The sequence below is a fragment of the Furipterus horrens genome, unplaced genomic scaffold, assembly GCF_987537825.1.
Source record: "Furipterus horrens unplaced genomic scaffold, mFurHor1.1.pri manual_scaffold_3, whole genome shotgun sequence".
Lineage (NCBI taxonomy): Eukaryota > Metazoa > Chordata > Mammalia > Chiroptera > Furipteridae > Furipterus > Furipterus horrens.
The window spans coordinates 127,081,777-127,104,685 of NW_028327173.1; the positions used below are offsets into that span (position 1 = coordinate 127,081,777).

The following is a 22,909-nucleotide window of genomic DNA, read 5'->3' on the forward strand; positions in this document are numbered from 1 at the left end:
AAATGAATAATCAAATACTGAAGCTGGACAGCAGCAAAGAGGTTCCCTCTGGGGAAGCTCCAGACCTCTGAATTTCTCTAGCAGTGCAGGTGGAATTGGAGGAAAGAATGTATTTTTTCTTCACTCTAAGTACCCAGTTTCCAAATATTTGGGCTGTCTTCCTGGAAGCTTGGCCAGCCATTCCCCTTCTGAGATAGCTAAAAATGACCCTTCCTCCTCTGATATTAGATCAAATTCCAGGTAGGCAAGGCATATAAGTATGTGTGAAACTATGAATCATATCAAAGTAAAAGTTATAGAGCCAAGGCCCCTGTCCCAGCCAGGCAGTCAGGTCATTTGAGGTCCTGGTTCCACGCCAGTTGCTTCGCCTCTACATAAATGCTTCAATGCTATGGTCAAGGGACGGGCTATGTCAACACAGGCCGCGAGCACACCTTGGATCAGCAGGAACACCGCAAATGTTGCCACACCCAAGACTGACAGATATATTTAAGAATGACTTAGAAATGTCATTAATGCTAAGAGTGCGTACATTCCTTGTTAGATTATCTAGTTGCAAAAGAGAAACTGGAATTATAGTTATCAACAGCATGTGAGAATGCTCACCTGATTCCCATTAATGTCAATCACTGCTACGCATTATCTTGCAAAATCTGTCCCCTAACAACATTTACAGCATAGTAAAGGGTTTTGTAACTTAACTGAAAAGTTATCATAATAAGATAGAAGAAACACAGCAACTTAACTAGTCTCCAAAACTGTTGATAAATTAGTTCCCAATACAGAGGGAAAAAAAAGAACAAACAGCATAAATCATTCTTTTCTCTTACACCTAGCATGTTATCCATTTGGGAATTGATGATTTCAATAAAGATAAACTGTAACATAAACAAATGGTTGAAATTGAAGGTACATATATAAATTGGTCTCCAGTGCATGCACTTGCCCATGGGTCATTCCTGTACAAGATACTAACTTGAGAAAATATCAAGTGGTAAACCTTTTCTTTTCTCTTTTTAAAGGAATGAAAGATGAAAAGGTGAATTGTTTATGTTGAGTCATTCAGCTTACTATTGGGGCAAACATGATGAAATAATACTTACTGAAAGGCAAATACTCCCATTTTATGAATTTGTGTTTCTTTTTCTTTTCACATGAAAGAGGAGAAAACATTGTCACTATTAGATTAACCAAACTCTTATGATAGAATATATATGTAAGGAGTTTATTCAATGTGCACTGATTTAAATCCTTGTCTAGAATCATTTGGTCCTAATTTTCCTTGAATGCTATAACATTGCCCCCCCCCCAAATTAAAATTACATATGTGCTCATGTGTACCCACAAAGTTATCTGTGTGTGTACATTTTCTACCACCACCATTCAAAAACAGCTCATAGTGTATGTTTAAAACCTATCAGTTCAAAGAGCCCAGACTAGTCCTCTGATAATTAGCTATCATAAGGGCAATACTAGCGCTTTGGACAGCTGTCTTAGCCAAGAGACCCAGACACAGGGCACGCCTCTGCCTGCTCACGCCACGGTAGCTCTGTCATTTGGATGCCGACTGCTGGCATAACCCGAGCAGATGTAGGACCCATATGTGCAGCTCCAGATAAAATTTCCAAAGCACTGGCATCTGGATGTCAGCTTTTCTTTCCTGGCCCCACTGCTGAACATTCTGCTAGACCTGATTGTTTCTCTGCTGGGGGTCAGTCTGCTACCACCCCGTGGTGCTCACTGGCACTGCCTAGGCTTCTCTGCATGTGAACACGGTAAGCTAGACAATCTCCTTACCCTGTAGCACCACAGGGACTTACCTGTTTCATCAGCTTCTGTACCTATGTCTATCAAGGGGAATCTGAAAGATATTGGTGCTGTCTTCAATTCTTAATTTTTCAGTTTGTTTATAAACCTCCATTGATTAGAAACATAGGGTGCAGTGCCTCAAACCTGTATAGTAACCTTACATTTACATGCACCAAGTTTCCAACCGGGAAAATTAGCATCAAAAGAAAATGCACCCTGGCAGATACTTGTGTGCCAGTATTTCTCCGGTTCTGTGGCAGCTTCCCCACAGCACTGGGACAGCTGTGCATCACAGGCGCCTGCCCTGAAAACAGGCAAGGGAGAGTCCCATCTATACATCCCCTCTCTTCATGTGTTCCTTTGCAAATGAGCCACTGGATAAACATTTCCTTCCAGGTGGGAGCAACAAAATGATAAGAGAGGCTTCCCAAGTGTGAATCATTATAGGTTACAAATGCTAAAACCTTGCTTGAAGGAGAAAGAATAGCTTGATAATAAATTGACAGTGACATGTCCTACTCATCTGTGACAACTTTCTTGAAGCAAAGACTCTTCTTTCTCTTCAGACCAAACCTTAGCAAGGGATGGACAGAGTCTCTATCCTGATCTCCAGTGTGTGACCCACATCTCAATCAGGAGAACGAGCTTTGTATGACTGATACTAACTCTGTCAATTAGATTCCTGGGTGATCGATATCAGTGTGATACATATATGGACATTTCTGAGAGGAATGCAAAATGGATGTAAAATTTAAATAGACATTGTATAATGAGATTGTTTAAATACACACAAACATTAAAAACTGTGTGCTGACTTTAAATTCAAATAATCTCAAAAAAATTAAAGTCTCAAATCTGTCCATTTTATACAAATTGAATTAAATACACAATCTCATGTTTTTTTCTTTTATATCTTAAGGTTGGTGCCTTCATTTAAAAATGAAACTGAATCACTTTTTCCTCAACTCGTACATATTACTTTAAATGTACCTGATTACTACCAAACATTTCAGCAAGAAATAATTTATATTGGTTGTTTTAAACTTCTATCAAACATGAAAAATCTCAATCTTTGCTACTTTGCAAACATAACTGAAAAACAACAAAGGCAAACACAGCCATGTACTCCCTCAGTGACAGCATGTGGATCTCAAAGATTTTTATTTTTATTTTTAGTTTTTTAATACTCTAGAGACAGCTGGCATGTATTTTATCTCCAATATTATTTTCTGTCAGAATAATTCATGTAAATAAAGCATCAGATTATACCATGTTGGGAAAAGAAAGAGAGGGTTAAGCTTTTCTAGTTCAGAAATACCCAAGATAAAAATCAACCCTGGATTTTTAGAAATGTAGAGGGCTGACCAGCCCTCAGCAAGCTGAAATACCTCTATTTCTTTGTTTAATATTCTTCCTAAGTGCAATCATGTAAAGCCTTCAGAAGGAGTTGTCCTCTCTTCCAAAGGGGTTTGACTTGGGCATAGTTAATCATCACTGTGATAAAGCAATTAAAGGTATTCATAATTAGAACCAAACCAAATGTAAGTAATCAGAAAATGAAGAGGAAAATGACATTATGATGGGGCTGTGTGTGTTCCTTCATGACCTCTTGGCTGAAAAGGACATTCTCACATTGGTGCACGGGGACTTGGGTGCATAAATGCATTAACCCTACTAGGAGCCCAGCATGTAAATGTCTTCTTCAAGTGATAAGAATAAACCTTGGGATCGTTTAGTATCACTGACTTCTTAATAATGGTGACCAAAACAAAAGAGGCAAGTAATGATCAATCTGTTAGAGGTCACATGCATTGTTTACACAAATTGAAATCATTCTACAAAGGCAGCAAGTGCCTATGGAGAGCACAACATAAAGACACAAAGACAAACCAGACATGGTCCCTGCCTTTGAGCTGCTCACTATGTAGTAGAAGATGTGAGGCACATGTGCAAACATTTCGGAATTTTTAAGTATAAGAATGATGGTTGGCCCTAAATGTGGTATTCCTGTTCCCAAATTTTACTCAATTGTAAATGCAATCATTGGCATTTTATGTCCTCTCTAGACCTGTGCCTGTCATTCCAGATTAGGATAGAAAAAATGTATTATAAATTCTTTTAGAAGGGATATTCCCCAAAACTGTGTCTGGTGTGCCTTATACCAAGCTAGCTATGAATACTTGTTCAATGTCAATATATAGTGTCTGTATTTTTTCTGTCCCAGCTACATTGGCAGACATTTAAGAGGAGGTGATGACACATATTTTCTAAGATGAATAACCTGACCATTACCAAAAATAACGGGCAATGATCTCAGAGGCAAAAACCTGTACCTACAACCCCAATTCCCAATTAAAATGATGCAGGAAATCTTCAAAGATTAAGAAAACATAATCTAATAATTTAGGTACTGACTGAAAAAATAATGTCTCCTTTTGGATTAATGCTATGAGTTAAAGACCTCAAGGTTAATGCAGATGTCAGTAGGAAAATAAAACCAGGATTTTAAAAATAACTAAATAGGTTTTAAACAGTTATTTTCAATGGGTGTGACTAAAAGGAACATAACAGAAATAAGAAGAGTATCTTCTCCCATGTATATTTTCATGTTAAGCATAGTACTCTTTGGGGGAAAATTACTTGGTGCTTTTTAAAGCTTAAGTTTCTCTGAAAATCAGGCTACACTCTCCAAACATAGTTACATGAGACTCTATTAGACACAGCTTTGTTCATCTGGCCAAAGATGATCCCCACCCCCCTTTTAGCCTCTGCAGGCTGTCCCACGTCTCCATTTCTGTTAATGACCTATTGCTTCTGTCTGATTCAATACAGCCCACTGGCTATGGAAATGGCAAGTCTCAGCACGAGAGAACAAAATGGTCAGCAAACTGGGCTGAGCCATGTCATTTTCCTCAAATACTTTCCCAGGAATGAAATGACAAGCTTTAAAATGTTGTCTTCTGCTCAGGGCAAATATTTCTTTATTAAACAAAAGTGCATGTCCTCTAGTTTCTATTTAAACTGTAGCTTAAAGTATGTCACTTGAAAACTTCAACTGCAAAATAATTTAATACCTCATATTTTCCCTTATAATTCCTTTTCTCTGTCTCCCAGCGCTACTTAGGGGTTCCAATCCCAGCTGCGCCAGTTACAAATAGCTGTGGGTCCTGAAGCAAGTCACTTTACCACTCTGAACTTCAGTTTCTTCATGGAAATAATAGCACCTAATTCAGAAGGTGAAGGCAGCAGCTGAGGTGACACATGTAAGCAGTTCACGCAGGGCCTGATAGAGTGTCTCAATTAACGTGTGCCGATACATGTTATTATTCCCCAAACTTTTGCAGAAGTCTGCATTAAAAACTGGCATCCATGGAACTAGGATCAAATCTCCTTCTGTTTGGATCCAATGGTCACCTTTTGATTTTAAAGAATTCAGAAGCTGCCTTACATTTTTATATTCTTAGCAAAAGCAGTGTTCTCCAAACAAAGTTTCCGTTCTGATTTAAATGGTCCTTCATATACTTCCAGGGAAGAGACAAGGGGCAAGCAGCCACTGAGATATCCTGCCAATTTCAGTGTCTTGAGAAGGGACAGCCTTATTTCAGCCTGAAACTTGTCCTCACTAAAACCTACTTATCTACACTGTCATCTCCAAGTAAAGCCAGGTTAAATAACTGTCAATTAGTTACCAATCTGTTGCATAAATTCTCCAAACTGATTAGCAACCTTCTAGCAAACTGAGAAGAGTCTGATCTACAACTCCACAGTTCCCCTAAAAATAATTTAACTTTGCGGTGAATCTAGTGAAAATAATCATTTAGCAGACAGAACCGGTGCCAACTCCAAGGGCCAGGCCTGGGTACTTACTGTTTAGAAAGACCCAACATTACTATTTAGAAAGACCCAACAATATCTTCTGGAGGATTAAATGCTGCCTAAATTCTGGCTTGGGCTTTTACATTCAGTGCACCTAAATGTGATCTCAAGAGAGGATACAGTTGATCTTACTATGCATTATTAAATAGTTACTGAGTTTTATCTCCTATGTGACTGCAATTCTAAAAGTATAATTTAAAATGTCATTGAACTATCCTTATGGATTAAAGATGCAATTAAAATAGTCATTGATATTATCATTTGCCTTTGTAATTATGTAGAACTCACAGACTTCCCATTTACAAAAAAAAAAAAAAAGATTTTTCTGTTTCTTTAGGTCAATTCTACCCTTGGCCTAATCTCTATACCAGACTAAATTAACTAAAACATGGTATCACCCTAAAATGAAGTTTGAGAGTGCTTACTTCAGAGGGCATTTTCTGGTGGCTTAAAGAGTCACCTGAATTTTTTATGTCTTTAGAAATGAGGGAAACAGCCACTCTGACCTGACAATTCCTGCAGCAGCTCTCTGGCCTCATGGGAATTTGACTAGGCTTTCTGTATGGTTGGTTCAACCATCAGTTACACATTTTATGCATCCAGAATTAGAAATATTTATAATAATTTCACTAATTCACCCAAATGTTTTTACTTGCAGAGATAAGGCAAAGCAGTACGACTTTTTCTTTTCTCAGGCAGGGTTCTATTCTGCTGGCACAAAACAACACTGACCCAGCATTCCTTGCCTTGCGACCCTAAATCATCAGGTACAGTACTGAACTGCTAAGTGTCTGAGAAGTGATAGCCATAAGGCACTAGAAGGCAATAAAAACAACTGGAGATTTTGGGGGTTGGAAGCATTTGACCCAGCTCCTGGGCTGGCGGGCAGGTGTCTGCCTGCAGTAGAGAGAGGGTGGAGTGTAGTAGTACCCCTTGTGTCCCCAGCAGGACCCGTCTCATTACTGATGCCTAAAGGTCTTGCTCACTGTGGTCTTTAATGGGGATGGTGTTACCCAGATCAAGCTCAGAGGAATGAAGCCATCATACATGTTTCAGCAATGATGTGCTATATAATTTCTCTCTTAAAATCAGCTATTCCTTCCATTACTGTTTTCATGAGACAAGGATCATGATCCCATTTTGGTTGGTTTATAGAAAGTGAAATGTAAAAAGGGAAACAGAACCTTTGATGGTGAGAAATGCTTGATTTTTATTTTCCTCATTTTGCTTGTCTCTATCTTTTGACTTTTTAACGTTTTCTTCCTTTGTTTTTTCACTTTGTGGAGTTAAAAAAGAGGTATGTGTGCACACACATACAAGCAAAGAGGGACAACTACGTACTGAAGATTCTTCAGTAATAATCTTTGTCTTCAAAAAGCTAATAAAATAGACCACAGATGTGACATTATCATATAATAATTGTTCAATTATGTGTTCGATTTAGCTCTTATTGTAGAGATTTTTTAATATCTTAAACTAAATGTGATTTGATTCTTCTAAGCTGGACTTTCCCCAAGTGGGTTTTGCAGACTAGCACTGTTCCAGGATGCTCACAGGCCTCTGCAATCTGCTCAGTCTGCGAAACAAAACACATTACCCACCCAGTCCCCACTTCCAACCTTTCCTCAAACTCAACTTCTCCTAGAGTCCGAAGAGATTATCAAGCTCTGATGACTCAGATGAGAAAGCAACCCTAGTCATACACACTGAGTTTTGGGTGTCACTCTATTCCATATCATTCCTAGGTGATTCTGGTAACAGAATATAATGTTTATGAAAGGAACAAAAACAAACAAACAAACAAAAAAAAACAAAACCCACACCCAGAATTATCTTCTGGAAGGTGGGCCCTTGTGGTACAGACTTCCCCATTAGGTGGGTGTTCTAGGAACCCATCTGTACCAGTGCACCAAGTGGTGTTATGAGAGGTTGCATTTGGCTTCAGTGGATTTTTTTTGAAGACTCTTTCAACTTCTTTGCCCATTTCCTGATGGGTGGTTTACCAGCACCCCTGCCCACACCCTGGTGAGTGTTCAGCAGTTTTTGACTAAAAAACATTATGACCCCCTTGTCCCACCCTCCCTATTCACCCAATCTCACCCTGCGTGATTTTTTGTTTTACTGGGTGAAAAAAGTCCTGAAAGGGAAATGTTTTGCCCATGTGAAAGAGGTGAAACAAAAAATGTCAGAAGCATTAAACAGCATCAAAATCAACTAGTTCAAAAACTGATTTGAGCAGTGAAAAAAAGTCTCAACAGGTGTAGTGCATTAGATGGAGAGTACTTTGAAGGTGACTGAAGTTTAAACATGTAAGAATAAATACACCATTTTGTATAAATAAATTCTAGTTTTTTTGGTCCCCCTTTGTAGTACCACTAACTATTCTAAAGCCAAAGAGGGGGAAAAAAAACCAAGCCAAAACAAAAAACAATAAAAAACCATTGAAATGTGACCCAGAGTTGCAGATATCTATATCCATCAGCACATTATTCACGTTCATATTTGACAAATAACCCTAAGATTTTCTAAGATCTCCATCCTCTTTTAAAATTGAAAGTATAATTATCTTTCTGTTCCACCTTAATCTCCAAATAATTCAGCCACCCTTAGCTCCTGAGTAGGAATTAGAGATGTTCCCATACCTTGCAAACAATCTTCCTAAAGACAGGCGCCAGACAAAAGCTGCAAAACCACAAAAAGTGTTGCTTTTTTTCCCTCCCCTTATCTGTCTTATATGTGATCACACTAAAATGATGCACGTTTCCTAGTGAGGCGAGGACCCTCAAGTACTCCCCCAGAGACCCACATAAACACGAGACATAGAAGGGAGTGTGTGTGGTTGGTGAAGGGAATGAACTGTGTAATTTTGTTTGTAGCCACAGGAAGGACTGGTTGACTGGCCCCAGGCCAGTTGACCTGATTCTCTCAGGTTGCTTGTGAGGGGCAGCCAGCCTATCGCAGCCAACTTTTGTTGAACGCTTGCTACATGCCAGGCACTGTGTGTAGTATCTCCTCTAACTTTTCACAGCTCTCCTTCAGTAAGAACTGTTACCACCTCCATGTGGAGTTTAGGGAGGTGAGGCTTAGAGTGTTGAAATGAATGAATTGCCCAAACCTACATGACTAAGATCAGGGATTCAAATCTGCGTGCAACTGATTCAAAGGCTCACTAATCTACTCTGCCCTAAACTGTGCTGGTCTATCTTGTTATTGGTCCTCTCCACTCAGAGTGGGAATCCCCAGAGGCCAAACCATGACCCCTCTCTGTACCTCAGTATTTTCTCCAGTCCTGATGCAAATCAGACACTCAGGAAATATTTACTGAACGGAAGCTTACTATTTTTAGATTTATTGTCTCATTTTCCTAGATTCTCACTAAAGGATACAATGTTGTGACTAGAAAGTCTCCACATACAATGAGCACTATTTTCAGTCGTGCAGCCAAAACCCACAAGCTTCCTCCACAGGAACAGTTCCCTCAGTCCCTTCTGTCCCCAACATCTCTCACACTCTTCTGTGAACAATGGCATGTGTTTACTCTGCCAAGCAAAGTCAGTATGGTACCTGAAAACCCAAAAGATCTGTACTTGCCACATATATACACATACCACCATGAAAGTCCTTCTGGAAAGTTTTCCCTTCTGCTTCTTATGTGAAAAGGTACCCTTTCTGGTGTGACAGGTGATGGATTTGTGCACCATGCATGAAGAGAGTCACACATGCACCTCGATGTCTCCTCGACATAATTTATAGCAATGGATAATCACAGCTCCTAGCTTCCAGCTCTTCTGGATTTTTAGTTGGCTGTTTAGTTCCATTTTCTTGAGCAAACTGAGGCAACCCTACATGTGCTGAGGAGAGTGACAGCCTATCAACATGGTGGCATAAAGAAAATGTTGATTCAGGAATCCTTACAGACTACTTTTTCTAGCTGTTTTTAGGTTGCTAAATGAGATTATTCTGACATCGTCTTTGGTTGTTCTGAGAAAGGACATTCATTCTCAAGGTAAATATATATTCCTATTAACAAATTTAAAACTTTTATTGTGAAATAGTGTATAGTACCAAATATAAATACCATTGAGGCAAACAGATAACTTACGTTGTGTTCAATGAAAATCCCTTATCTGGTTTTTAATCTGAAAGGACTTTATTGATTATGTTCCTGATAAGCATTAACATTCTTCTTCAAAACATGGGCATTTTTCTGGACTACCCAACATACAGACAGGAATACTAGCAGACATTTACTAAACACAGTTGTTATGCCAGGCTCGGTACTGAGCACTTTCAATATACTAACTTGCTGAAGCTTCTCAACATGCCTGTCAGAAAAACTTCTACTGTTCCTTACATTTCAAAGGTGAAGAAACTGAGGCTTAGACAGAGTAAGAAACCATTCTAGGTCTACACAATTAATACAGAAACGAACTGGGATATGAATTCAAGTTGGCTGAATGCCACAATCCATGCACTGACTGACAGAATCTGCCACACTCTGCCCCACGGCTAGGGAGTATGAATGAAAACAGGGCTGGGAACACAAAGGTGAGATGAGGCCCCAGTGGAATTACACATGCATTTGTTTGGTGGGGATTTATTTGTTCATTCACTTATTCACCAGGTATTTCTTGAGCACGCATTATATGAAAGACTCAAATTTTGTACTTGGAATAGACTTCTATTAGCACCTATTCTGGCCCACCTCTGAAGGATGCAGTAAGTTTATACTGAATGAAGGGGATTTGAGCTTTTCAGAGAAACATTTCTCAAATTATTTTTCAAGATTGTGGCAAATGATAACCTTATGTCCCCTTGTTTTTCATATATAATGAGTTAAACAGCAATGCATTTTTAAATGACAGATTTTAAACCTTCACAACCATTAAGTACTTTCTCATACTCAACCATAAATATGATTTTTATGACTTAATTTTGAATAATTATACTTTTCCTCTCAAAGTAAAATTCTAAGGCAACACAGTAGCACGAAATAATGGTTTAGTAATCAACCCCTGTGTGTGTCAGTTTGTCAATTTTGAGAATGGAGATTTTGATGAATATGATGACCAGTGATATAAGTCTTGCAAACTACACTGGTTTCTCCAGTGAAACCATTGGACCATTAATCTAGATAGAAAATACAGGCTAGGGTCAGAGTGATGCTGCTTCCTCCAAGCCCAGCGACTCATATAACACAAACACTGCAGAGGGGAGATCCAGCGGACTCCTCTTATTTTAGTGTGCCCCCAATTGGATAAGGGACAGGTCACATCTCTTTCATAATCCCCATTCAAAAGTTATGATTCATTCACACACATATTTCAGTTTATGCCCAGGTCAGTCAGCTACTGATAAAAGCTGTGCACTAACTTTCAACATTAAAAAGCATTCTCCTAAATACTAATGTTGACATCCTATTTGAAGTAAGAATGTCAGCAATGAGAACAGACTCAAAAAATTTGTTTTCCTTTTCTTTCCTTTCTTTTAAAATAAAAATACTGTAAGCCTTACTTGTGATTGTCTTACAGCTCAATTGATAAGGTGTGTTCCTTTTTTTGTTCAAGAAAATTTAAAAGCAACTAATTTAAATATGCAAAATTATCTTGAGTTGTTCATACGTGAACTTAAAAGCCGTGCAACACAGGAAAATTAAGTAATTATGCCTCCAAGTTATTTACTGCAATTAAGCTCATTTATCATATGCAAATTAGTGCAAACTGGTCTCATTAGTTACTAAATTACTCAATATGAGCTGAACAATGTAGCACTCCAGTTTGTAATGAAAAATCCCTGTAGAGGCAAGCAGTATCAATTAAGCTAATTTGCATATGCAAATATATTCACTTTCTCTTTTTCTATATTTAGTTTTACATTTTCTTACCATTCTGGATCATAGGGAGACTACAGGGTCACTCATCTCTCACTCACTTTTCACATACCTTTCTATCACAGCTAAAAAAAATGCTTCTATTATATGAAGTTACTTTATTTTAGCACTAATGTCCAGCAGTATACCACTTTGCCAATAAGGGCCATCAAGACTATGAACAAGCAACTTCCCTAGAGATGGTAGTTTCTTTTATACTTGTAAATTCTGATAAAACAATCAATAAGGATGGAATTCCAATTCATCAATAAAATAGAAAATATATCTCAGATAAGTCTTTTTGATAACACTATGATTAAATGGAAAATAAATGTTGACTTGGCTAGGCATTGTCTTTGAATAATAATTTATATTTTTGTATTAGCTTTTGAGCTGTTTTAGGTATTATTCAGTTTTCTTTTTCCAGATGTTTGAATCGTACTAGTTCACTTTTTATTTTCTCTTGCTGAGATTAAAGAAGATGCTGATAATAGATTAGTCATTCTCTACCCACACCCCAACACAGTTATGTCCCTCCTTTCTTATAAATCCAATCTACTTTCTCGAAAGAATCTTCTTAGCCTTCTACAATTGACTGAGTCTCAGCAGTACTGTGCCTATAAACACTTAAACAATAACAACATACTTTTTATTTTCCTCCATCAACCATAAATATTTAAATATTTCTGGTAGAGAATTTACATGGTTTCATTTATCTATCAATAACGCTTCAGGACCAAAATAGTATGTACACTATCTTGTCATGATTCCAGGATATACCCTTAACTAATCTTCAAAATGCAATTAAAAACAGAAACACAGGGATTTAAATGTAAATTCTGATCTAATCTTTTTCTAACTCTGATCTGTTAACATCCTTTTTTAAACCTAAGCTAAATAGCTAGCTATTTATTTATTATCCTCACCGGAAGACATTTTTTTCATTGCTCTAGAGAGAGACGAAGAGAGAGAGAAAAGCATCAATTGGTTGCCTCCTGTATGTGTCTGGATGGGGGATTGCACAAGCCCTGACTTGGGATCAAACTCGCCACCTAGGTATGTGACCCGACTGGGAATCAAACCCACAACCTTTCAGTTATGGGATGATGCTCCAACCAACTGGCCCACACAGGCCAGGGCTAAGCTCTTCTTTTATTTGAAATACCATGATTGAAAGTATTAAGGGAATGAAAAGCCACATGATTGAAATATGACATTTCATTGAGATCTATGGTGTTTTTCATTCCACCCACACAAATATCTGACTATCAAATAGAAAAATAGCTACATAAGTTCCCTTCTTCTCCACCATTTAAAAAATGCATAATTATTTAAACTGTTCTGCTAAGGTGATATCCATATCTATGCCTTCTTCAAGAGCTGTTCTACTAGTAAATGATCCTTACAAAAACAATTAGTTCTCTGGTTACGCTGGGGAAGACAGGCTGTCATGCAACCCTGCTGCCCAGCCTTTTCCGATCCACTCGCAGTCAGAGAACCAAAGGCATTATAATCTTGGACTGCTCCTGGCAGTTCTTGCTGGTCTTCCTCAAAGGGTCTGCCCATGGATTCTCTTTATGTTTGGGGCTTGAATGTCCTAAAAGCAATACAGAAAACTCCTCAACACCCAGAAATAATGCATGTTTAGTTATATAGACAAGAGAGGGTTCATGCAATATAGGCAAGCTCAAAACTAACACAAGAATACTACACTTTCGTTATTATCTCTCTTTAGGGGATTTCTTTCTTTTTTTTTTTTTTTTTCATTACTCATGAGATAATTTTAATGATCTAAGCGGAATTCCTGAAATAAGTTACATAATTGACATGATTTAGCAGCCTAATGGTGCTAATACAAAAATAGAGTATTCCAAAAGACAGCCAGTTAAGACACATTTTACATATGTTGAAAATTCATGTTCTGTAGACAGCTGCAAATATGAAATCAGAATTTAGAGTTAGAAATAAATATATAGCATTTGACATAAATAGCACTGAGAAATGAAGGTCATAAGACTTGATTAGTAGGGCATTTCTTATAGAATATTACTTTCATTCTTCTAAGACTTAGATTGAATAATTACATTCCTATCATTTATTTACAAACATAAGGGCACATATTATGTACATATTATCTAACTAAAAAAATTTCATTTGTTTTAATGTCCAAACCTAGTTATGGATAAAAATCATCCTTTGATCACTTTATAACTATGAATAGTTCAGTAATAATATGGATTAGACCATGTCAGTAACATAACATATATAATATTTATCTGTAGTTCTCCACTACGTGCTCACAAGAATACAGATGTTAACTTTAAAAATCTTCCACATATAAGGGCTGATTTGATTGGTTTTTTTTTTTTTTTTTTTTAATGCCCGTGAGGGGAGTAAAGCAGCATTACCATGGAGCACGCAAAAACAATACTGAAATTTTATGTAACAATTATACTCATAAGCATTATTTACAGAATGAAAAAAATCTTAAGCCTTCCTGCTAAGGGCGAGAAAATAATTAAAGCACTCCATTCATAAATCTGCACCTTAGGCAAAGTCATTCCACTAAGTTAATTTTATGAGTTACAAAGATATTTGTTACCATTTTGTGTTTCATTAACTTTGAGAAAGTAAAATATGAATATTCTATTGGTCTCTAAATTGGGAAAGTCAAAATAAATATCTTCTTTTTTTTATCATATTAAGGATACCATGAAGTAGGAACAATAATTCCTTAAGAGAGCGTTGAAAGCAGGAACCAAATTAGTGTTCAGTCACAAGTACTGTGTATTCAGGAAAGATCCCACGTAATGACCTAAAGTTCTCGAATTTTTACTTAGCTTGTCACAAAAAGCATGACTGCCCATCTTGACCCCTTCCCCCCGGCTCCTCATCTTATTAATAAGGTCAAAGGAGAATAAAGGGAACTAAAGTACCTTGATTCAGGCCCAATGCATATACTTCACAGTTTCACAGTTTCAAGGCTGATATCAGTTGAACCCTAAACTCTCCTGCAGAAGCTGCCTCTGTTGTGAAATTCATGTATGAAACAGCTCCAGGTTCACCGGGGCTACAGTAAGGGTCACTGTCAGTAGTAAAGTTTCCATGTGAATGATGAGAATAGTGGCCCTTGCCTTGCATGACACACAGCCTGGGCAATGGCCTTGCCTACATACACTGGTATTGGATCATTAAATTGGAATGTAACTTTGCAACAGTTAATTTTATGTTAACAGAATCACCATTAAGTTTATTTTCCCCCCTTCAGTAGAAAAGAAGCCAATTAAAGGATCCAGTAAACTTCCTAAATTTTCCCAGGAGAATATATAGCTAATAAGATGTACACTGCGAGAACATAATGCAGTCACAGAATGAGTACTGAAAATTAAGGAGTCCATCTTCCAGTCCAACCCCCAGCTCTCTGCACCAAGGGGTCCTTATCATGCTCTTCCACGAAATATCACTGGGGGCACAGGGAGCAGGAGCATTTGGCACCTGGGACAGGAAGCCATAGGCATATCCTGAGCCCCACCCTGGGATTCATAACTGACCTCTACTTTACCTTCCAGGTGCCACCAGTTCCCTAACCCTGCTCACTCCAAATATCAGTTCTTTTCCTTTTATTATCATTGTCTTTAAAAATGTCTCCGTCATTTGTGGGAAGGATTATAACCCAGTGGTAGCATCCTACATTCATATTCTCACTTAAGCAGCCACTTGAGCTGGAGTTGGTTATTTAACTTTCCTAAGTCTCAGTTTACTCAGTTTTAAGATGTGCCCAATCATAGCACCTAACTAACAGGTACTTATTTTGCTATAAGAAGAGAACATAACAATCCATGACATATCATAATACTACAATTTCAATAAATTTAAACTAAAATCAATGCAAATTAGGCTCTTTCTAATTGAAACACACCCACCCACAAACACATAACACACTCACAAAAACACACAGATACACACCTACCCCTCACTAGGGATTTGCATTAGAAATGCAAATTTACAGTTGAAACATATATGATCTTATTAACCAATGTCACCTCAATAAATTTAATTTAAAAAGACTTTAAGCACACACAAATACAGAGAAAGAAAGAAATGCAAATTTATATATATAATGAAAATATTTAATGGTAGGAAAGTGGTTTAATAAATTATGATACATCTTTGGAATGGAATGGTATGTAACCATTAATAATAATATAGACATGAACATAAGATATTGACTTTTAAAAAGCTGATTGCTAAAGAGGATATAATTAGCAATGTTTGAAACCATGAACCTCAGACATATACTCCAACAACCTGAAAAACAAAAATTTCCCATCACACTAACTTCGTATCTCTCACCCTTCCTTTACCACAACATCCAGACACTTGTCCCTTTTATCACTCTTTAGGTTTGTCTTCTGCACCTAAAACCTCACTACAACCATGTCAATGGACAAAACCTATGGCATCTCTTCAGTATTTATCCTACTAAAAGATTTACTCTTAGCCACCTTGACATGCTCCTCTTTTAAGCAAAGTCAAAGCCCATGTTTTCTTCTTACCTTTCTTTCTACTCTTCCCTCATCTTTTGCTTGCATCTTAAGTGATCATATACAGTGGGGTTGCTTCTCCTCAGCCCTCTTCTCTCATTGCCCCACACCATTTCAATGCGTCTGCAACTCACTGCTTGATTTGAACTCTCCCTCATCTACATGCTAGTAATTAGTAATTCCCAGTCCTATTTTCAGCCCTGGACTTGATCTTGTTCTAGAGAATCAGACTCAGGTTTCCAATTGCTTACCTCTTATCAACTTGGCTATTTAGGAGAATATCCCATTTAACTTCTCTCAAGTAAAAGTATAGACAGCTAGTTATCAATCTAGAAAACCCATGGTCACTATTAATTCCTGCCATCCCCTAGATTTTCATATTTAATAATTAAATCTCAATTCCATACTTGTCGCTCCATTCACAGAGACTCTATCTCAGAGAAGGTATTAATTTAGATTCATGGACTATTATAATAATTTCCTAAAAGGTCTCTAGATTAGCCTCTAACAACTCAGAGACTATAAAGCTACTTTATTTTGGTAATAACTGTGGAAACAAACCAAATGCTTATTTTTTGTACAAAAGCCTCCTTCATGGGCTCATTGCTGGTTACAGCCTCCAGGCTTGGTTCACTGGGCCTGTCACAATATGGCTCATGTAACCTATACATCTATATGTCTTATGTGCTCCCCTGTACAGGGAAGTGGCCATCAAACTGAACATCTTACCAGTCCCCAAACAAGATCTAGTCCTACTTGCCCCCATGCCTTTGTTTTGACACTTTGATTAGAATATTCTTCAAGTTTCGCCCTGGCAGGTGTGGCTCAGCTGGTTGGAGTGTTGTCCTGTAAACCGAAAGGTTGTGGGCTTGATTCCTAGTCAGAACACGTACCTGGTGGGGCTGCATATGAGAGGCAATTGATCAAAGTTTCTCCTTCACATCAATGTTTCTCTTCTTCTCTCTCTCTCTTCCCTTCCCATTTAAAGCCATAAGCATGACCTTGGGTAAGGATAAATAATATGTACATATTCTCCAATTTCCTTTGCCTCATAAACTATTTATCTATCAACAACTTTGAGAAATCTTCTTTGATGCTTTGTGGCAAACTCAGAGCTCCTCTGTGGCCCCACGGTGTTGTACTTGACCAGTGGAAGTGTCTCATTTAATGAGACCTACTGACTCCTCTTCACCCAAATAATTTTGAGCTAGTTAAGGACAGTGACCAGGTGCCTATTATAGTGAATTCTGTGTTCCCACAGAGTATTTGAATTTTTTTTTGTACCGATGATAAACTGTGAGGTTAGAAACCATGTTGACCACATATGTTTTTATCTGATAATTGCAAGTGAAGGAAGGATAGCAGAGAGGGAAGAAGGAATTCATTCCAATCCCCTTGACTCAACCAAATTCAACCATGGACCCTCCTGAAGGGAAATATGAAAGTCATACTATCCTTGCAGACCATTGAGATATTGCAGATCAGGCACAGACATGGGTCTACGGGCTAACAGCTCTCATGCTAGGAGGAAAGATAACTTATTAGACAGTTGAGAGAAGGCCCTTCTTGTTACTACTACTTGCCAACCCCTTCCTGCCCACAATGCCCGTATTTCATTTAAAGGAGTACATGCAGCTCTTCCACTCCAGAGCCAGTGTGTGTCAGGATCAAATTAGAAGAAGTTCTAGTTTCCATGATTATTCCAAGATTATCTAGTGCAACCATGTTTGGATGCCTCACTTTTGTAAAAGCATCCCTATCAAGCCTTAAATTCAAAGGCTTTTTAACATATTCTAAATATGGACCATCCTATTTGGAAGTTTTATTTGTAACAAAGATAATTCTTTCTCTCTTCAATTTTCCACATTCTGAAGCCACGCAGAATAAAGGTATGTTTTTCCACATGAGGCTTTTTAATATAAAGGGAGGACATTAATGTCCCCTTTTTTAAAAAAATATAATTTGTTTATTTTATTTTTAGAGAGAGGGGAAAGGAGAAAGAGAGGGAGAGAAACATCATTATGTGGCTGCCTCTCACTTGTGCCCCCAACTGGGGACCTGACGTGCAACCTAGTAATGTGCCCTGCCTGGGAATCGAACCAGCGACACTTGGCTCACCACAGCAGCCAGGGCTTTAATGTCCCTTTTAAGGCAAGTGTTTTCCAAACCAAACTCCACCAAGCCCTTTGCCACTCCTCATATAACATTATTTCTAGTACATGCACCAGTCTGGTTATTTCACTCCAAGTAATATCAGCTGTCTATGTTCCTCTTAAAATGAGTTGTCACAGTCACGTATGACCACCGGAAACAGCAGAGCAGCTCAGCAGCCTCCTTCTAGATACCCTGCTCTCTCAATGAAGCCTAATCTTGAACTGGCATGTGGACAACCATTCTATAATACACAGTTACCTTAAGCCTATGTTCAGTTCAACTCAGAAGTTTTATGTTTTAAATTAGTTTTAAATTCTTGCAGCTCCGAAGTCACCCTCCTTTGAGGACTTCGGACTCAAGATATCTAGAAAGAATTCAGAGGATGATAATCTGGGGCTACTCTTTGGACCATTTCTTTCATTGACTAAGTCAATGCACAGATCAGTTCAGAATGTAAATAGGAGCCATCCTGAATCACATCAGAATCTAAATATCTATATCTGATATAGGTGTAGATATATATATCACATGGCATGGGTCATACAATACTTATAAAGGAGATTCTGAACAGTGTATACAGGAAAGAGGAAAATAAAACTTTGAAGATCTAGAAAGCAAAATCCTTTCTATAGCTCTGAAACTAATCTACTGCAAAGGTAATTCAAAATTTTATATGCATGATAAAATAGCATCTCCAAGGAACACTTGTTACATGGGATCTTAACAAATATTAGTGGAGAAATGAGAAACATCAGAATAAACAAAAATAAACAAGGTAAGTCTTTTTCAGGTCCTAAATTTGCAAATGTGAATTGTGACATCTCAGATCTGATGAAACACCAAATTTTCTCAAATTGTTGTTAAAAATGACAAATTACTGGACTTCGCCCTGAAGATACTGATTTCGTAGGTCCAGAGAGAGGCAGGACTGTATCCTTTGAACAAGAGTCTCAGGTGATGCTGATGCTAACAGCCAAGGAACCGCACGGGGGAACTGCATGGGGGAACCACTGGGATTTGAGCACGGAGAACCTGATGATGATGGCTTTGTACAATACATGCTTTCAGGAATAATATGCCAAATTCAATACTATTTTTGCTATCTAGAAAATAAAATTATCTTAAAAGCCATTTTTTAACCTGGAATGAATAGAAATCTGGAGTTTACCTTGCTTTCTCTTAACTGCAAATAAAAAAGACCATAACCATTTATTTTTCCCAAATAAGCTGCCTGAATATCCCAAACATGTCTACTTCTTTAATTCCATGTTCAAAATGTATCTTGCATAATTAAAGAAAGCTTTGGCTATGGGAAAAATCTAGCCAGGAAGCAGAAACAATGTAGAACAATAATTCATGGATGTGTTGAGTTGATGTCAAAGTATTTGGGAAAATGTTTTGAGTAAGTGAGATGCTGCATTTGGCATGAAACTGCTGTATGAGAAATAACTGCAAGTCACCCTCTCATTTACCTGCCATGAAATCCTTTGGCAAAATTAACTGTTCATTATTTGTCTCTTTTCACTTAAATATACTTGAAAATTTCATCTTGAGAAAGTTTGTAAGTTGGGGGAGAGACAAACATTAAGATTGGAAGCACTTACGAATGCAAACTCAAGCAAAGAACAACTGAAATTTGGCCACAAAAAACAACAACATCACATTACTTACACAAAATTTTGCTCTTTCTAAAACAATATATAGCTCCAAAGACACACACACATCCACTTACAAATGCAGCACACACTGTCATTCTGGGAACAGCCAGCTACTATACATTGAGCATCAACTGAATAGTGCAATTCAGCTCAATTAGTACAAATAATACTTGCCCTCCCTTTCTCATTAATATGCTCTCAAGAGATGGCTTTCTAAAAAGAAAAAAAAAATGGATTCATGAGAATTTTTGAATTCCAAGATGAAATAACAACAGCCATATGTGTAGCTGAAATATTTTTGTAGTAAAATATAAGCAAGCTTCTTTTTCTTTTAAAGGTACCTGCAAAATGTGACTTCCCAAATGTGCTTCAAATACATCAATGGCCAGTGCACTGGGGCTTCTCCTTCGCTGTGCACCTATAACTTAGAGAAAGAGAAAGAGCAGAGAGGAAAGGAAAACAGAAAAAGAAACAGAAAGAAGAAAAAAAAGAAAACAATTAAGTTGGAGCTCTGATTCAGCTTAATTTCTCTTTAATTGCATTACTAGCTAGTTACTATATGAATGACATCTCAAAGGAACACAACCCAGTGTTAATTTGGTTCAGAGTTACCAAGCGTACAGAGAACCTAGATTGAAGTTTCAACTCAGGTAACAACTTCTTCAAACATTAAAAACCACAACCAGACTTAAAAAAAGTCATTTTGGATTCTTTATCCTGCACAGGAGTTAAAACAAGAATGTTCACATTCCTTTAAAATAAATTAGGGAAACTACTTTTCTTAAAATATAGGTATTTTTAAAGTATACATATACTGCCCCCCCAATAAAACCTAAACTTTTCATATTTTCTAGGCTAGAAAAAAAGCAAATGGGAAGTCTTTAGTGTTCTAATGCAACAACTTAATCATAATTTAATAAGCACAATATGCACCCATGTTAAGTGTTTTGGGATGGCTGGGGTTTTGTATTTCCTGAATATTCACATGTAACATGCTGGAGGATGGCTGAGAAGGCCAGGTAGACCCTCGCTCAGCATTTGCCTCACCAGGTCAGGGGCTGTTTCCTCATCTGAATTCTGTTCTCTACTCACAGTCAGTCCCACTCTTCCCGGCACACCCTGTAGGTGTTGTCTGCAGGCACCTGCACTTGAGGAGCCCCCCAGTCTTGAACAAAGGGGAGCTTCATGCATGGTATTTGTAGGATCCACTATTAAGTATCTTCTCTGCACACATTTTTTTTTTTTTTTTTTGTATGGAGTCACAATTTGATTTTAATTCTGTTCTGGATATTGTCCTTCTTTCTAAGTTTTCAAACAAAAAATCTGTTTGAGTTACAGTAATTTATGAAAAAAAATTCAGACCTTTCCCATATTTCCAATAAGTAAATCCCCCATGTCTTCCCACTTTTCTTGAAAATTTTATTACAAACCTCTGCTCCCCCAAACCTAGACACTATGAATAGAAGGTAAAATAAAAACCCCTACTTTCTTAAAAAAAAAAAAAAAATACTTCCAGCAGTTGACAGGAAAATTTCAGCAAAATGCTGCTGGGATAATTCTGCTTCGTTTCAGTTACTAAGTCAGTCAGTTGGATCCATAGCTTAGTAGGGATTATAATATAAATGTACTTGTGGTTATTGTGCTGTGCAAAAGTAGGCAGTTTACCACTGCAATTCCAAGTTAGAGTCTGCAGTGTCTGAAAGGCACTTTGAAAATTGCATGAGTGTTAAGTATCATTATTACTGGCAAGAAGAAATAAAAGGGGCATTTTGTTTCAATGGCAAAATTTATAAAATATAATTGAAGAGTGATTATTATCAAAGAATATTCCAGATGGCAGGGATCTTAGAGATCTCTATTTCAACTTCCTCATTCACTTCAGAAGGAAGACACACAACTAATACTCTTAAAACAGAAAAATCAGTTTTCTATTCTAAGATTAATCTTTTTTATAAGTATAGACACAAGATTTTTTAAATTTTAATATTCAGATATACTTAAGAAAGTACCACTGTGTGTGTGTGTGTTTGATTAATTTCCTATTCTAACATGCACATTACTCCCTTCAAAACTCCTTTGGCATTTTTGATAATGCAGCTGTCTTGCTGAATACTGTTTTCAGTTTCTGGAGTGTTAATTGCACATTATGGTAGCTTGGTGCGAATGATCCCACATGAATAAAATCTGCAGTCTCTTTTTTTTTTCCAAAAAAATTGTTGGTGGGGGTGGGGGTGAGAAGGAAAAGGGAGAGCTGAAAAACTTCAAAAGTATCCATTCCATTTTTGAGGCAGTAATGGAAATCCAGAGAGCTCCGTATTAATATAATTAATAATTTGGGGCATTTTAAGACTTCTGATTACAATGTTCAAAATGAAACATTACACCTCACACAAGAAAACTGACTGATTTTAGAGAACACAGACTTTCCTACAAAGAACTGGATTAAAAGGAGGCCAGGAGAGTAACAGTCACCAACCATCCTACAGAAGAACCTGGACCATCACAGGCAATGTAAAGTGTGTGTTTATTTGCTAGAAGGTCCAAGATGCACGCCCCAGTAATGACTGATGGCAGCGTAAGTGACTGCTAGAAGCACAGTTGACTTCAGTGGGGTGCTGCAAGAGTTCTCCAAGCCCCGCCACTGGCAGCCACTCTTTTCATTCCTTTTCCCCACTTAGGACTCAGGTGGTCCTCTAAGCAAATGCTGAAAATGCATAAATGTTTAGGGATTTTATGTAGAAAAATATATTAGTCAACCTGGGGATCCCAGTGTCTTCACCAGTTCACATCCATGGGTCCTACCTGCATAGTTCTTCCTCTTTGTCCTTCAAATCCTCTAGAAATCTGAGTGTGCATCCCAGTACATGGCTAGCTTAATACACAGGTATCTTAGAATTGGTTTCATGCTATTGTACTTAATGGCATTTTTATGGCACTGGAATTTCTCATGATTTATATGTTTTGTACTTACGCAGGTGATGTGGGGCTGTAATGACAGT

At 37.6% G+C, this 22,909-nt stretch overlaps 1 protein-coding gene across 2 annotated transcripts in view; it reads right to left on the reverse strand.

Annotated features, from left to right (window-relative positions):
* The window catches only part of NPAS3 (neuronal PAS domain protein 3), an 893,587-nt gene that overhangs the window by 426,657 nt on the left and 444,021 nt on the right, over positions 1-22,909 (reverse strand). Inside the window, exon 5 of one of the 2 annotated variants that reach the window (XM_090271856.1) lies at positions 20,252-20,334. In XM_090271856.1, the coding sequence (XP_090127982.1) occupies positions 20,252-20,334 (83 nt within the window). The remainder of the gene's footprint in view (positions 1-20,251; positions 20,335-22,909) is intronic. The other variant, XM_090271857.1, reaches the window with a different exon arrangement.